Source organism: Mus pahari, chromosome 1 (genome assembly GCF_900095145.1).
Source record: "Mus pahari chromosome 1, PAHARI_EIJ_v1.1, whole genome shotgun sequence".
NCBI classification, from domain to species: Eukaryota; Metazoa; Chordata; class Mammalia; order Rodentia; family Muridae; genus Mus; species Mus pahari.
Window position 1 is genome coordinate 124,288,753 of NC_034590.1, and position 16,271 is coordinate 124,305,023.

Genomic DNA, 16,271 nt, shown 5'->3' on the forward strand with positions numbered 1-16,271 from the left:
TTATAGCACTATAAAATGGTCTTCTAATAAATGTTATATACTATGAGGACATAATTCAGAACTGTTAAAACTGAAGACAAATTATAATCTCAAACTCATTCTTGATTTAGGCAGAGGTTGCACATCACTGGGTGGAATGTATTGAGCATGAATAGGTGAACAGTTGTAGTCTGTGCACATACATGTGAACACGTACATAAACAGGATTGCATTTACTGAATATTGTCAGACAGTGGTGGCCCACACCTTTAATCCCACCACTTGGGAGGCAGAGGCAGACAGATTTCTGAGTTTGAGGCCAGCCTGGTCTACAATGTGAGTTCCAGGACAGCCAGGGCTATACAGAGAAACGCTGTCTAGAAAAAAATCAAAAACGAAAAACCAAAAAACCAAAAAACCAAAAAAACAAAAATCAAAACCCAAAAAACAAACAAAAAAATTTACTGATTATTATGTGTTGCACTATCCCTGCATTTCTGGAGTGAAGCCTACTTGATCATGGCTGATGATCTTTTTGATGTGTTCTAAGATTTGGTTTGCAGCTATTATTAAGTATGTTTACATCTGTGTTCTCAAGAGAAATTGTTCTGTAATACGCTTTCTTCATTGAGTTTTTATGTGGTTTGTGTATCACAGTCATTGTGGCTTCTTAAAATAAATTTGGTAATATTCCTTGTTTCTGTTTTGTGAAATAATTTGATGAGAATTATCTTTAATTCTTGTTTGAAAGTTTGGTTGAGTTCTGCACTAAAACTATCATTTCTCAGGCTTTGTTTGGTCGTGGAGCTTTTAATGACTCCTTTAATTTTATTAGTGGTTGTAAATCTACTCAAATTGATTTTCATATCTTTATTTAACTTTGATAAGGGGCGACTGTCAAGAGAACCATCTTTTAGATTTTTTTTCAATTTTCAGAGGTACAGTTTTTTTTTTTAATTTTAATTTTTTTACTTATTCACTTTATATCCCACACATTACCCCTCAGTGTCAGTTCTCCCACAATCCTTCCCCCTCACCCTCCCCTTCTCTGAGTGGGTGTGGGACTTCCTGGGTATCTTCCACCCATCCCCATCTTTGGATTTCCTTGTTGGCTGTTATGTTCCCCTTTTTGTTTCTTATTTTGTAAATTTGGATATTCTCTGTGTTTATCAATTAGTTTGTATAAACGTTTGTCTATCTTGTTTATTTTCTCAAAGAATCAACTCTTTGTTTCGTTGATTCTTTGTATTGTTCTCTTTGTTTTCTTGTTTTTTGGGTTTTTTTTTTGTTTGATTGATTGATTGATTGATTTGTTTCAGCCCTTGGCTTGATTATTTCCTACCATTTACTCCTCTTGGATGTGCTTTCTTCTTTTTGTCTAGAGCTTTCATGTATGTTATAAAGATGATAGTGTGAAATATTTCAATTTTTTTTAAACGTAGGCACTTAGTGCTATGAAGTTTCCTCTTATCACCAGTTTTGTTGTGTCCCATAAGTTTGGATATGCCATCTATTCATTTTAATTGAATTCTAGAAAGTCTTTGATGTCTTTATTTCTGTCTTGGCCCACTTTTCATGCAATAAAGAGTTGTCCAATTTCCATGCATTTGTAAGTTTTCTTTTGTTTCTGTTGTTAGTATCCTTCTTTATTCTGTGTTTGTCTGATAGGATGCAGGGAGTCATATCAATTTCCTTGTTTCTGTTGAGACTTGCTTCATGTCTAAATGTGTGGTCAATTTTGGAGAAAGTCACATGAGGTACAGAGAAGAAGATATATTATTTTGTGTTTGGGTAAAAGATTTGGTATATATCTGTTAGGTCCATTTGGTTTGTAACATGTTAGCTTCAGTATTCCTCTGTTTAATTAAGACCTGTCCAATGGTGAGTGTAGGGTATTGAAGTCTTCTACTCTCACTGTTAGGGTTAATATGTGATTTAAGGTACAATAGTGTTTCTTTTACAAACTTAGGTGCCTTTGTGTTTGGGAACTAGATGTTAATAATTGAAATGTTATACAGGCATAGTGGTGCATGCAATCAATCCTAGCCCTCATCAGGCAGAGTCAGGCAGACCTCTGTGAATTCGAGGCTAGCATGATTTACAAAGCAAGTTCCAGGGCAGCTAGGGATGTTACAAAGAGAAACCCTATATTGATAAAAACCACCCATTCAACCAACCAACCAACCAACCAACCAGCTAAAAAAACAAGCAAATAAAAAAATCAAAACCAAACCAAACCAATCAACAAACAAAAAATTGAAATGTCATTTCTTTTTGGATTTTCCTTTTATAAGTATATAGTGTTCTTCCCTATCTCTTTTTGCTTAGTTTTCATTTGAAGTGTATATTTTTTTTAGATATGAAAAATGCCTATACAACCTTGCTTCTTAGGTCCATTTACTTGGGATATCTTTTTCCAGCCCATTATACTCAGGTAATTGTTATCATTGATGTTGAGGAGTGTTTCTTGGAAGCTATAGAAGAACGGATCTTACCTTTGCTTTCATTTTGTTAATTTATATCTTTTTATTGAAGAATTGAAAACACTGGCATTGAGAGATATCAGTGACCAACACTTGCTGATTCCTGTTAGTTCCTGAAAGTTCACTGTGTTTCTTATTATGCAGACTTCTATATAAGGTGTGGTCACATTCCATCCTTAATTCTAACTTTATTATATCTTTCTAGCAAAGCAACTAAGACTATCTCTTAAAACTTTCTTCCAAAGATTATTTGAATCAAATATGGAATTCTATAGAATCATTAATTTATCTAAATAGCATTAATTCATGAAAGTTCATCTTTATGTTATCTTCAGGAAATCTGATCAATAGGGTGTGGGTTAATGCCCAGGAATTATATTAATTTGATAATGACAGTAAAGGCATGTCCGCTGTAAGAAGCAATCCTGATATGAAGTCTCTTTGTAGCCTTACCACTCCAGACTATGCAAAAAGAGTGGGCCACCTTCTGGAAGGTCACTAACTAGCTTTAGCCTATCCTAGATGGCTCCTGACAGTTCTATATGTTTAGTATGCTGATTATTAGATGGTGAGGGTATTTTTCTCTGTTCCAATATTTTTGGTGTTCTGTAGGCTTCTTGTACATTTATAGGCAGTCCTTAAAATTAGTAATATTTTCTTCTATGATTTTCTTGAAAATATTTTCTGGGCCATTGACCTGGGATTCTTCTCATCCCTCTATCCTAACATTGTTAGGTTTGGTCTTTCCATGGTGTCCCAGGTTTCATGGATATTTTGGGTCAGGAACTTTTTAGATTTAACCTCTTTTGACTGACATATCCATTTCTTCTACTGAATCTTTAATGCCTATAGACTCGTAATCATCCCCATCCCAGATTTTCTTGACCATTTGTTGTATTGTGTTGATAAAGTTTGCCTCTGTAGTTCCTGTTCAAATTCCTAAATTTTCATTTTCAGAATTTCCTTACTTTTATTTCCTTTATTCCTTCTATTTTCATTCTCAGGTTTTGAACAGTTTTACTCATCTTCTTCAATTGTTTGTGTTTTTCTGGATTTCTTTAAGGTATTTATTTATTTTCTTTTTAAGGACCTCTATCATCTTAATATAGTTGACTTTAATGATTTTTTTCTTGTGCTTCACCTATGTTGGAATATTCAGGGCCTGCTGTGATAGGATAGCTGGGCTCTGGTAGGGAAATATTACTTTAGTTTTAATTGGTTGTGTTTTTATGTTGAGGTCTATATGTCTTGGTTTGGGATGATGATAGGTCTAGGTGCTAATTTCTGGTTTTGTTTTTGTTTGGTGGTTGTTTTTTCCTTAATTCTGCTTCCTCTCTGGGTTTTGGAAAGTGTGATATCTATAGATTTCTTGTTTTACTGGCTGGCTCAGCTGGTGTGCTTAAAGGGAATTATTGCTGGTGTTATAGGCTGAATTGAGTTGTGGTAAGTAATATTGTGGGAGAAATTTTTTGTGGACTGTTGGGGATGGTGTTAGAAAGGAAAGGGAGTCCACAGTGCATTTCCCGCTATAGATCTGGGGATGAGGCCAGGGTGAAGTGGATCTCAGTGGGAAAAGGAGAGGTGTGTGTTTACCTTCAGCCTATTTGTTGTACTGATAATAGCAGCCCTTGGGTTACCTACTGGTTTGGGGGCTGTAGTAAAGCTACTAAGAGGTTATGGGGAGGGAGGTTAGAAGAGAATGGACTATGGGATCCACAAGAAATGTGATTAGTCAGAAAGGAAGGCTAACTTGGTGTTCTGTTGCAGCACTGAGGAAGAGATTGGGGAATTACATCTAGGGGAATAGAGAGAGGGGAGAATGTCTGTGAGAAGCCTACCTTGGCATGTGTAAACCTATTGCTTATAACCATTGAATCTTAAGTTACATATTTCATCTTTAGTTTCAGATGGAAGAAAATTTATATCATTAAATTTTTGGTCAAATACTGCTTTTCTATTCTATTTTTCCAATTAAATTTAATCAGTAAATACTTTTTGAACTTAAGAATTTGAATGATTTCCAGTGAGAATACATCGTACATCATTACTATATTCCACATAATTAGTTTTATTAGAGATACAGCTGCCTTAATTTGCTTGGAATATATTTATCTTTCATTCTTTGATAAATTCAAGCTTGGAGTAATTGGAGAATATATGAAGTTCTAGTTGTCTATATGTCCCCAAAGTAAAATTTTGCATGGTTTATAATAAAAAATAATAGAGAGGATAAAGAAATTATTTGAGGAGGGTGAAATAATGTGAATGACCAGAGTGGAAATTTTTTGAGTTGTTGAGTATCTGGAGTTTGTGATCATAATGAATCAGATGTTAAAGGCATGAGGTACTATTCTGCTGAACAAACAGCCAAAAACTCAAGAGCTTAATTACAAAGCTTTATTTTGTTTATTCCATAATTGACCAAGGTCAGTCAAGGTCAGCCAACTAAATCCATCTTCCCTATCTCTACTTATAGAGCAATGTTAGCCACATTGCATATCTCAGTGGCAAAGTAAGAAAGCACAAAGGGCAAAGTATGACCTATCCCTGAAGGTTTCTTCCAACAAATCTTTGCATTACCTTTGCTTCTTTTTCATTAGGCAAAACCCATCATAGTTAAAATTGATTTTGAGCATTGTCACGTATAATTCTAAGTGGCAAAGAAACCAGGGGAAAGTTAATCTGGAACAAGCTGGTGCCATTGTGTCCTAATCTTGAACTTGTATTTACCTGCCAAAACAGAGAGACATATCCAGACTCTCTAGAAAACAGGCTATCCAACCATGTCCCAGTGCTGTTCAGAATCTTTGAGGGATACTTAGTAGGCTCTTGATTATACCTATATTGTTCTTTAATTTTTAAAGACATGTGTAACATTTTATGTACTTTCTGTTCATTTTTTTAGAGACTGAGTATTCAGTAACTTACTACAGTAAATTCATATGGGTACTTTCATAAGAAATGGAATCTATATTTGAAATATCAAAAGCAATTTCACAGTATTATCCCATTGTCCAGGTTAGCCAAGAATAACGTGCCATGATTTAAAAAGGACATTAGAGTACCACAGCATTAGATCAGTTAGAATTTACATTTGAAATCTCATCTGATTTCAAGAATCAAATAATCATACTCACAGTAAAAGAACAAACCATTTCCTCCATTTTTACTGTAGTCTTCATCTACATCTTTTTCATTCAACCAGTTACTAGGGGAGTCAAGAATAAAATCTCATAGATGATTAGCATTCATTTGCCTTACAAATACTTTAACTGTCAGAAGTTTTTTTCCTAGGAGGCACAGCCAAGTCAGTATTAATTTTCTTCCTTCTAACAGGAGGTTTCTTGTTCAGAAACAAAGAACAACATTGGTCTTCACCAGGTCTTTATTCTGCTGAATTGAGCCATTTGTGAGACAAGTGTTCTAAACCCAGGGATGCTTACATCCTTCTGTAAGGACGGAATCCAGGGCTGAAAAGTCTTTCATTGCAGCAGCAAAAACTTACAAATTTGGTTGTTTCACAAATTCTGTGGATAAATAATGACAGATAAAGCTATTTCTGATGTAATATGGAAAGGATAAACTTTCAAGACTTACAAGGATTATGTTGCATTAGCATTGAATCAGTCACGGTCCACATGGCTATTATAAGTTTGAATCTTTTTTTTTCCATGTAAGCAGGTAGTTTGTAGGGAAAAATCTGTCAGAAATCTCAGACTCTTTAATTAGCAGCATCTCAGCTTCTTCTGTAACCTCTTCCCAGCATCTTTGATTTCCTTGTTCCTCAGACTATACACCAAAGGGTTCAACATAGGAATCAGCACAGTGTAGAAGACAGACACAAATCTATCAAAGCTGGAGGAGCCACCAGAGCTGGAACTAAAATAGACAAAAGCAGTGGAGGTGTAGAATAGGGAAACAGCAGTCAGATGAAAAGCACAAGTGTTGAATGCCTTGGACCTACCCTTAGCTGAAGTGATCTTCAGAATGGACAAGACGATATAGCCGTAGGATATCACAATGACTAAAGCATTTGAAATACAAAACAACATTGTTAATATGAGAAGCTCTATGTGTGCAAAAAAAGTGTCAGTGCAGGATAGATTTAACAACTGGGGAATATCACAGAAGAAATGTCTGATGACATTAGATCCACAGAAGTGGAGCTGTAGCAAGGCAAACACCTGAGATACAGAACCTATAAAACCTGCTGTATAGCTTCCCATCACCATCTGACCACATAGTGTGGGTGACATGATTGATGAGTACAGAAGAGGGTTACAAATGGCAGCATACCTGTCATAAGCCATGGCTGTCATGAGGCAAGATTCACTCAGTCCCATTGTGGAAAACATAAAGTATTGAACTATGCAGCCTGCAAAGCTGATAGTTTGCCTCTTTTGGAAGAAGTTGAAAAGCATCTTTGGGACTGTAGTAGTGATATAGCAGATGTCTATAAAGGACAGATTACTGAGGAAGAAGTACATAGGTGTATGGAGGTAGGAGTCCACCCTTATTAAAACAACAAGGGACAGGTTCCAGGTCAGTGCTGTAAGGTACAGTATAAGGAATATAATAAAAAGCAGTGCTCTGATTTGGGGGAAATCGGAGAATCCTAGGAGGATGAACTCGGTGATCTCAGTAATGTTTTTTCTTTTAATCATTGCCTCCATGATCCTAGTTAGTGTTTTGGAGGAGAAAAAGAAAACATCATCGGCTCAAGTGAAATAATAACATTTCCTATTTCTTTCTCTGAGTCTGGATTGAAACAGTACATTACCTCTTCATAGAAAGAACACAGTGTTTCCTTTCCAGCTGTCAATGAAAACATGCTCATTTTTTAGATCTTACCCGATTCATATACTGTCATGAGGATTTAAAAAGATAATTAAAGATTAACTGGAAACATTTATTAATGCACCCATGAAATTGCTGAGCTTAGGAAATAGATGGCCTATGTGACTGATTGAAATAAGTGTCTTTAGTGGTTTACTGACACTTCTGAGTGTAATTGCTGCTTCGGTCACATGACAGTGTAGGTGTTGTTCTTTCAAAATAAATATGAAATCATTTTATATCTTAGGTTATTATTTTAGTAATTTTTATTATCTTTTTCATTTAGGGGAAGTTCCTCTATTTATGAGTATTTGTCAAATGCTTTAATAATATATTTAAGCTACATTTAGAAAGTAGCCTGGAATATTACATAATTGTGATAGAATTATTCATGTGTACCCAATAAAATCATAGACTAAATCTTCGGGGAACTCTTTCTATGAAACACCCAATCTGGAAATGGGTAGTCTATTTTTGACTTTAAGGAAGTCAAGAATTATCTCAGTTTCTGGATATTTTTGTTAGTTGAACAGCACCATAGCAAGAATATGGTAAAAGGTTCATAATCAGAGGTTGAGATGTGATGCCCCTTGCACTATGGATTTGTCTAATCTGCTTAAGATAACTAAAGTTTCTGTTCTCCTACCAAAATGAGCACCAGTTCTCTTCCCCAAGTTTCCCGGGATATTTATGATCATCCTAGAAACACTGACTTAATGTCTTTAGTTCAGGGAAACTCTTGATCCATCACCTGCAATAGAATTCTTTTTTTTTTTTAACGTGCATACTGGTAACATGGGTTGCCATGGTTTGGTGCATTTTGTGTAGTCCATCATCTCCAGAAGAGACTGGGCATGTGTGGATACTTATTTTTACTCCAAGTTATCAATTTTTTTGATAATTTTTCAATTTTCTAAAGGGATAATTCTGGATATATCTACTGTCTTTGATAAACATTTTCCCTGTGTTTAACATCTTCTGGGCAGCTATAGAAGCAAAGTTTTCTGATATAAACCTTGACTGGGAACTTCATTAGGTACAAGTAGCTAATGGAGATGTTTCTGAGGGCTGACCCTATAAAGATGTCATCAGTTTGAGGTTTTGGGGGCACAAAACCAGCTGAAGCAGAGAATGATACTGAGTAACAAATGATTCAAGTTAAAGAAGCCAGAAGGCAGACATTCAGACCCATGCTATCTGCTCCTGTTGTCTGAGTTGGGATATCTGCTTTGTCATCCTGTTAGTCTCAGACTTACCAGCACAACCAAGAACTACAAAAATCTGTTTGAGTCCTTCCAAAAAGACAAACGAAGTTACATAAGTATGTATCCTTCCTTTAGCACTTACCTTATCTCTAGCTAACCAAAAGTTATAGATCAAGCTGTGTATTTCTCAGAGAACATTTTCTTATTTTTAAATTCTGAAGAAGAGAAATAAAGTAATACCCCAATGATGAAGAAAAGGGGGAAGCATAGACAAGCATATTTTTATCTCAGACAACTTTTCTGAAACAAAATTAAGTTTGTTTTGATTCAGGTCTCTCTGGAATCCTTACACAACTGTCAGGATCGACATTCACTGTTTCTTTGGGTTGAAGATTCCCCTATTCCCTTATAATACAAATCAACAAACAGAAGGCAATAAATGTCATAGTAAGATATTTAAGAATTTAACTGTCCCCTCATACTCCAAATTAATTCAGACTTTTATGTTTGAGGTAATTCTATTCACTGAAGTTCAGTAATCTGGGCAAATATAAAGAAAATGGTTATGAGGGCAAGGAAGTTTGGGAGAGGTGAGGGGAGATGCATGGATGTGGTAAATCTCTAAAAACCTTGTCCCATTTAAGTCCTACTGTGAAAACTGCACAAGTCTTGACAGAACAGAGTCTACATTCAAAGTCTTGACATTTAGCCCTAACCCCAATCCTATAAGATGTGGTTCCTTTGGAAGGTTCAAACTACCTATTTTTCCTTCTGTGTACTTTCCTGTTCAGTGCAATGGTTCTCCTTAATGGATGCTTTTGGCCATGAACTTAGTTATCCACTCACAGCAAGTGANACNGCAACTCTGGGATCCTGTTGAGAGTTAAGGAGGAAGGACAAAGCCAATTACNGGGAAATACTACAGATACNTGCTCTCTGGTGTAATGGTTGCTAGNGTGACTTCCCTAATGATTTCGGGCATATTTTGCCATGTGTATCAATTTTCCACTTCCCACTGGTCCTTTAATGATCTCTGGGTTGTTACTCTATGGATCCAAGAGCTATTTGTAGAAAGGATATAGGAAATCTTCTAGTCCTTAGATTCCCAACTTTTAGGTTGCAATGATGAGATCAGAGATGTTAAAGGATTTTCCCTTAGTGGCATAGCAGGCTAGTCCCCTAGCTGGATAACTGTCCTTTGAAGTTGCATACACTACCCTGTTCTCAACTCTCTTTTAAAGCTACAGGCATTTATTTCTTCAAACTCCTAACCTAAACCAATCATCCTATCAGTAATATTATCTCCATGCACATGAGAGGAAGTTCCAGATGGAAGACATGCACTAGTTTTCTGTATCACTCTAGGGACTTAATATGTTTATGACTTTGAATGTTGCATTCACAGAACTCTGATAGAATTATCATTTTTTAGCTTACAGCTCATGCAACTTTGTGTGAATTATCATCCTCTGGCCTCCCTCCTATTGCACACTCAATGGATCTAACCATAATTTCTAGTACAGAAACAAGCTCTCATAGAGAGACTAAAACCACATTAGCTCTGTGCAGGAACCACGTCATGTATCTATGTAGCATACATTCTGCTACATAGGTTATACATTCTGCTTTGCCTTGCATCTCTTTCCGTTATATTATTCTGCACTTGTAGTCCCTCATGAAAAAGCCCCATTCATTATAAATGTCTATTTCTTCATATAGCCTTAAGGCCATGTGGAATTTCCCCTGTATACATTAATATATCCTCTCACTAGTATTGGCAATATGATGGCCTTGTTCTCATAAACGTATTATTGAGAGTTCATGGGTTTATGTTCTCCTGTCATGTCTATAGAACTTTCTAAAATGAGTCCCTCTTCTCTGGTTCTTACAATCTTTTTTGCCTATCTTTGATTATTCTCAAAGTCTATGACCTCCCTAGTTGTGGGCTTTTGTTCAGTTTTATACTAGGTGTAATATACTAGTACTAAGCATGAATTCCCTTATGAAGAACAGACCTGATCTCCAATCAGAACGTGACTGGTTACTTCCATAATAATAATAATGTCATTTTTGTTCTAGTAGGCACATGCTGCCTGGTAGGTCACTACTGAATGTAATGTAGTATCAACTATGTTGGGCTCAAGGCTTTCTCAGAAACCCAGTTGAAGAGACAAAGAGAATGCTAATCATGGGTCCTTGTTGGAGGGTAACCTTGGCAAGGTTTGGTTTGGGCTAGGCCCAATGCCCAAAGATGCTAATATTTTGGATCCTGGGTATCCAACTTTCACCCATAAACGAGCTGTAGTTAGTCCTCAGTCAGCTATGTCTGAGGACTACAATTCACCAATAATTTTAAACTTAGATTTCTGATAACCTTGACCCATTTTCGCCCTACAAACAGTATATAAGATGCTATACTTTCTCATAAAATTGCTGACATGAGTCTGCAGCTCATGTAAACTTCTTGATTAAAGCTTTCTATCTTCTTTTTTCCCCTACCTCTTCCCCAGTTCTCCTTAATAACATCAAGATATTGGGATCCTCATTCTTGAAAGTTCAGATCAACTATAATCATTAACTCTGTGTGTGTATATGTATGAGAATAATTTTAAATTGAAAGTAAAGTTAATTTCATACAGTGTATTTTTATAATGGTTTCCCCCTTTTCATCTTCCAGTTGCTCCCTGTAGTGGAATTTTCTCCTAATTGATTGGATAATAAAGATGACAAGAATCCAATCACTGGGTGAGGTAGCAGGACTTCCAGGTGTGGAAGGGTATTGCAGGGAAAAGAACCTTGCTTGTGGATGGTGGGAGCAAGGCAGAGACCATGTAGGCCAGAGGATGTTAGTTCAGGTGGTAGATCTACCAGGACCCTCCACTGGAAGATTTCTAGCATAGAATAGTTCATATAATTAGGATGCTAGGTTCTGTGCTGGGTGATTGCTCTCTGTTGGTTCTAAACTATGATTGTTTGGTGTTTTCCTTCATGAGGTGAATCAACTGGGTTCTACAGAAAGGTAACTGGCAGAGCATGAGTTTGCAAGAAGTGCACCCCAGCTCGATGTGGGAATTGGGGAGTGTGGGGTAGATTTGGCAGCAGTGAGATGCTGGGTAGAGAGAGATTGCTGAGCTCTGGAGAGGCAGAGTCAGTCTTAGTGGGACAGGATTTTCCTCATGGGAAAATGTGGTCTAAACCTGTCTGCCAGGATGAGAACAGACCAAGACCAGTGACCAGTGATTAGCCAGTGATTGTGTACTGCTTTGTAATTTTCCATGCAACACCTCCCTACCTCCTCACACTTCCAACTAAAAGTCTTTTCTTTCCTGTTATTTTTTGTATGTTTACTCTTTTTGAGCCTTTCTCATTTATTTATTTATTTGTTTATTTATTTATTTATTTACTTACTTACTTACTTTATTTCCCAATGTCAGTTTTCCTCTCCTCTCATATAGATCCTCCCCACTTTCCCCCATCTCCTATTAGAAGGGAGAGCTTCACTTCTGGATTTCACCCCCACAACTCCCAGCACATCAAGTCACTGTAGAACTACACACATCTTCTCCAACTATGGTCAGACAAGACTCCCAGTTAGGGGAAAGAGATGCACAGGCAGTCAACAGATTCAAGGACAGACCCTCATCCAGTTATTGGAGAACTTGATGAGGACCAAGCATCTTCTATATATGTGCAGGGGTAGGTGGCTAGGTTCCCCCATCAGCTCTTTGGTTGGTTGTTCAGGTTAGTTGCTTCTGTTGGTCTTTCTGTGGAGTTCCTGTACTCTTCATGCCATGCAATCCTTTTCCCAAATCTTCCATAAGAGTCCCCCCAAACCCCATGAACTTCATCAAATGTTTGGCTGTGGATGGCTGCATGTGTTTTCATTAGCTGCTTGGCAGAGTCTCTCAGGGAACAATTATGCTAGGTTCCTGTCTTTAAGTATAAAAGAGTATCATTAATAGTGTCAGGAATTGGTGCTTGCTCATGGGATGGATCTCAAGGGATGGATCTCAATTTTGGCCAGCCATTGGTTGGCAATTCCCTCGGTCTCTTCTAACATTTTCCCTCGCATATCTTGGAGGCAGGACACATTGGGTTGAAGGTTTTGAGGTTGGGTTGCTGTACTTCTCCCCTATACTGGGAGTCCTACCTGGCTACAGGAAGTGGGCACTGCAAGATTCACATCCCCCACTGCTATGAGTCTCAGCTAGAGTCAACCCCATAGACACCCTTGTCCCAGGTCTCTTGCATGTCCTAGAGATGCCCCCTACCATACCACCAGTTTCTGTTCTTCTCCCTTGCTCTCCCTATACCTGATTGCCCTACACACACACACACCCTGCTTCCCTCCCCATTCCCTCTCCCACACAGTTCCTTCCTGGATATCCAACTCTGATATCCATTTTGTTTCCCTGTCTGAGAAATATTCAACCATCTTCCTGTCAATCCTTCTTATAATTTGGCTTCTTTGGGCCTGTGGATTTTAAAGTGATTATCCTGCATTTTATGACTAATATTTACTGGTAAGTAGATAGCATGTGTGTCTTTTGGATCTGATATACCTCACCAAGGGTGATATATTCTACTTCCATCCATTTGCCTACAAAATACATGATGTCCTTTTTTCTTGGGTCAATTTACTTGGAAAACATTTTTTTCATCCCTGTACTGTGAGGTAGTATTTATCTTTGTTGCTAAGGCGTGTTTCTTGTCTGCAGCAGAATAATGGATCCTATATTTGCATCCACTCTGCTAGCCTGTCTTTTATTGGGGAATTGACACCATTGATGTTGAGAAATATCAATAACCAATGGCTGTTGGTTCCTGTTATTTTGATGGTGGTGGTTGTACTGTGTGTGTGTGTGTGTGTGTGTGTGTGTGTGTGTGTGTGTGTGTGTGTGTTCGTTCTTTAGTTTTGTGTGTGTGTGTGTGTGTGTGTGTGTGTGTGTGTGTGTGTGTGTGTGTGTGTTCGTTCTTTAGTTTTGCTTGTGTGGGATTACCAATTTCTTGTGTTTTCTTAGGTGTAGTTATGCTTCTTGTGTTGGAGTTTCCTTCTAGTACCCTCTGTGTAGGGCCATATTAGTGGAAAGATATTGTTTAAATTTGGTTTTGTCATGGAATATCTTGGTTTCTCCCTCTGTGATGATTGAAAGTTTTGCTGAGTATAGTAGTCTAGGCTGGCATCTATGACCTTTTAGAGACTGTAAGACATCTGCCTAGGATCTTCTGTATTTTAGTGTCTCTATTGAGAAGTTTTGTGTAATTCTAATAGGCTTAGCTTTCTATGTTACTTGACCTTTATCCATAGTGGTTTTTAACATATTTTCTTTTTTCTGTACACTTTGTTTTGATTATTATGTGGGAAGATTTTTTTTTGTTCTACTCTATTTGGTGTTCTGTAGGCTTCTTGTATGCTTATAGGAATCTATTCCTTGGGGTTAGGGAAATGTTCTTCTATGATTTTGTTGAAGATATTTTTCTATGCTCTTGACTTGTGAGTCTTATTTTTCTATTCCTATTATTCTTAGGTTTGGTCTTTCCCTAGTGTCCCAAATATTCCACATGTTTTGTAATAGAAACATTTTAGCTTTAGTATTTTCTTTGACAAATGTATGCATTTCTTCCATTGTATCTTCTGTGCCTGAGATTCTCTCTTCCGTCTTTTGTATTCTGTAGGTGATGCTTATGTCTGCAGTTCCTGTTCTCTTTTCTAGGTTTTCCATATCCACAATTGCCTCAGTTTGTATTTTTTATTGCTTCTATTTCCATTCTCAGGTGAACAGTTTTGTTCATTTATTTCACTTTTTTTGGTTGTATTTTCCTGTATTTGTTTGTATTGGTTCATTTTCTCTTTAAGGTCCTCTGCCTGTTTGATTGTCTTTTTCTGTATTTCTTCTAAGGGCTTTATGCACTTAATTTATATTGGACTCTACTGTCTTTATAAGATTAGATTTAAGGTCATTTTCTTTTGATTCATGTGTTTTAGGATATTTAGGGATTGCTGTTGTAGGATAGCTGGGTTCTGGTGGCTTTTGTTGACTGTGTTCATACACTGGCCTTTAGTCACTAGTCACTAGTGTTGGAAGGCCTGGTAGTTCCTGATGAGTGCAGGTCTCTGGAGTTGCAGTTTTAGCTGTTAGTCCATGATATCAGCAAGATTCTGGGATTGCAGGTAGATATAGTTGTATCTAGTGGTAGCAGGCTTCCAAGTATGGAGGCAGAATTGGTAGTCCCTGATAGCTTCAGGCTGATGGTTGTCCCAAGTGGCAGCCAGACTCTAGGGATGCAATTAGAGCTGGTGGTCCTTAATGGCTGGTGGCCTCTCTTAATCCTGGCAACAGCAGGCCTTCAGAGGGTATTGGTTAGTTCATATTGATGTTCCTTCTATAGGGTTACAGACCCTTTCAGCTCCTTGGGTACTTTCTCTAGCTCCTCCATTGGAGGCACTGTGTTCCATCCAATAGATGACTGTGAGCATCCACTTCTGTATTTGCCAGGCACTGGCATAGCCTCACAAGAGACAGCTATATCAGGGTCATGTCAGCAAAATCTTGCATATGCAATAGTGTCTGTGTTTGGTGGCTGATTATGGGATGGATCCCCAGGTGGGACAGTCTCTGCATGGTCCTTCCTTCTATCTCAGCTCCAAACTTTGTCTCTGTAACTCCTCCCATGGGTCTTTTGGTCCCCATTCTAAAGACGGGCAAAGTATCCACACTTTGGTCTTCCTTCTTCTTGGATTTCATGTGTTTTGCAAATTGTATCTTGGGTATTCTAAATTTCTGGGCTAATATCCACTTATCAGTGAGTGCATATCGTGTGAGTTCTTTTGTGATTGGGTTACCTCACTCAGGATGATATCCTCCAGATCTTTTAATTTCTGAGAAAACTCAATACACATTTGGAGACTAGAGTACTTCTCAAGGGGGAGACCACATTGTCTCTATAATCTCAATAAAACATACCTGTCAGAAGCTATTCACTTCCAACATATCTGGGTCAATATGGTGCAAATGGAGCTATTGCCAAGGTTGTTAGGGTTTATTTTTGTTTCTTCCTGTAACTCTGCTATTTTATACACTGTTGTATGATTCTAGACAGTTATGTTTGATATCTGTGTTTCCTTGATGTCTGTGGTTTTTTTCTTTTTCTTTTCCTGTCATTCATTTTCTTCTTGTTCTTCTTCTTGTTCCTCTTCTCCTTCATCTTGTTCTTTTTCTTCTTGTTCCTTTTTGTTCATGTTCTTATTCTTTTTTCTATATCATTATTTTTTTGTTAAACTAATAAAATTTATATTAAAATATAAAACTGCGTAGTGACATTTTTTAAGTCATCCAAATAATTTATAGTAGTTAAATGCCTCTTAAATATACATGATATCTTCTTAAGCTAAAAGTAATATGCACTCAACCAGTTTTTAAAATCTATTTGGAAGATTAAAAATGATAAAATAGAAAAAAAATCTTTTATGAAGTCCTCTATGAGAGGAAAATGTGAAAAGTTCTTGATTAGACAGAAACTGTTTCATCTCCAAGGGAGAATAGTCAGTGTAACTGTGGCTTCATAGAATGAAGAATAGAATGTTTCTATTTTGTAAAATAGTTAGAAGAATATTGGTATTAGGTCTTCTTTAAAGTTCTGATAGAATTCTGCACTAAACCCATCTGGTCCTGGGCCTTTTTCTGGTTGGTGCCACGGACCGACTCAGTCGAAACACACACCAGTGGGGGAAGCAGGGTCTTTTGGTATGCAGGAAGGCACTGGTCGC

The 16,271-nt window shown here is 37.3% G+C and overlaps 1 protein-coding gene across 1 annotated transcript; it reads right to left on the reverse strand.

Moving 5' to 3' along the window:
- Window positions 1-6,184: 6,184 nt before the first annotated feature.
- On the reverse strand, window positions 6,185-7,135 carry LOC110334161 (olfactory receptor 5AN1-like). The gene has a single exon (XM_021216027.1). It carries the CDS (start codon window positions 7,133-7,135, stop codon window positions 6,188-6,190), a length of 948 nt encoding a protein of 315 aa, XP_021071686.1. The 3' UTR covers window positions 6,185-6,187.
- Between the last annotated feature and the right edge of the window lie 9,136 nt (window positions 7,136-16,271).

Excerpts from the sequence above, each read along its gene's own strand:
- LOC110334161 (XM_021216027.1), bottom strand. The coding sequence starts at position 7,135 with ATGGAGGCAATGATTAAAAGAAAAAACATTACTGAGATCACCGAGTTC.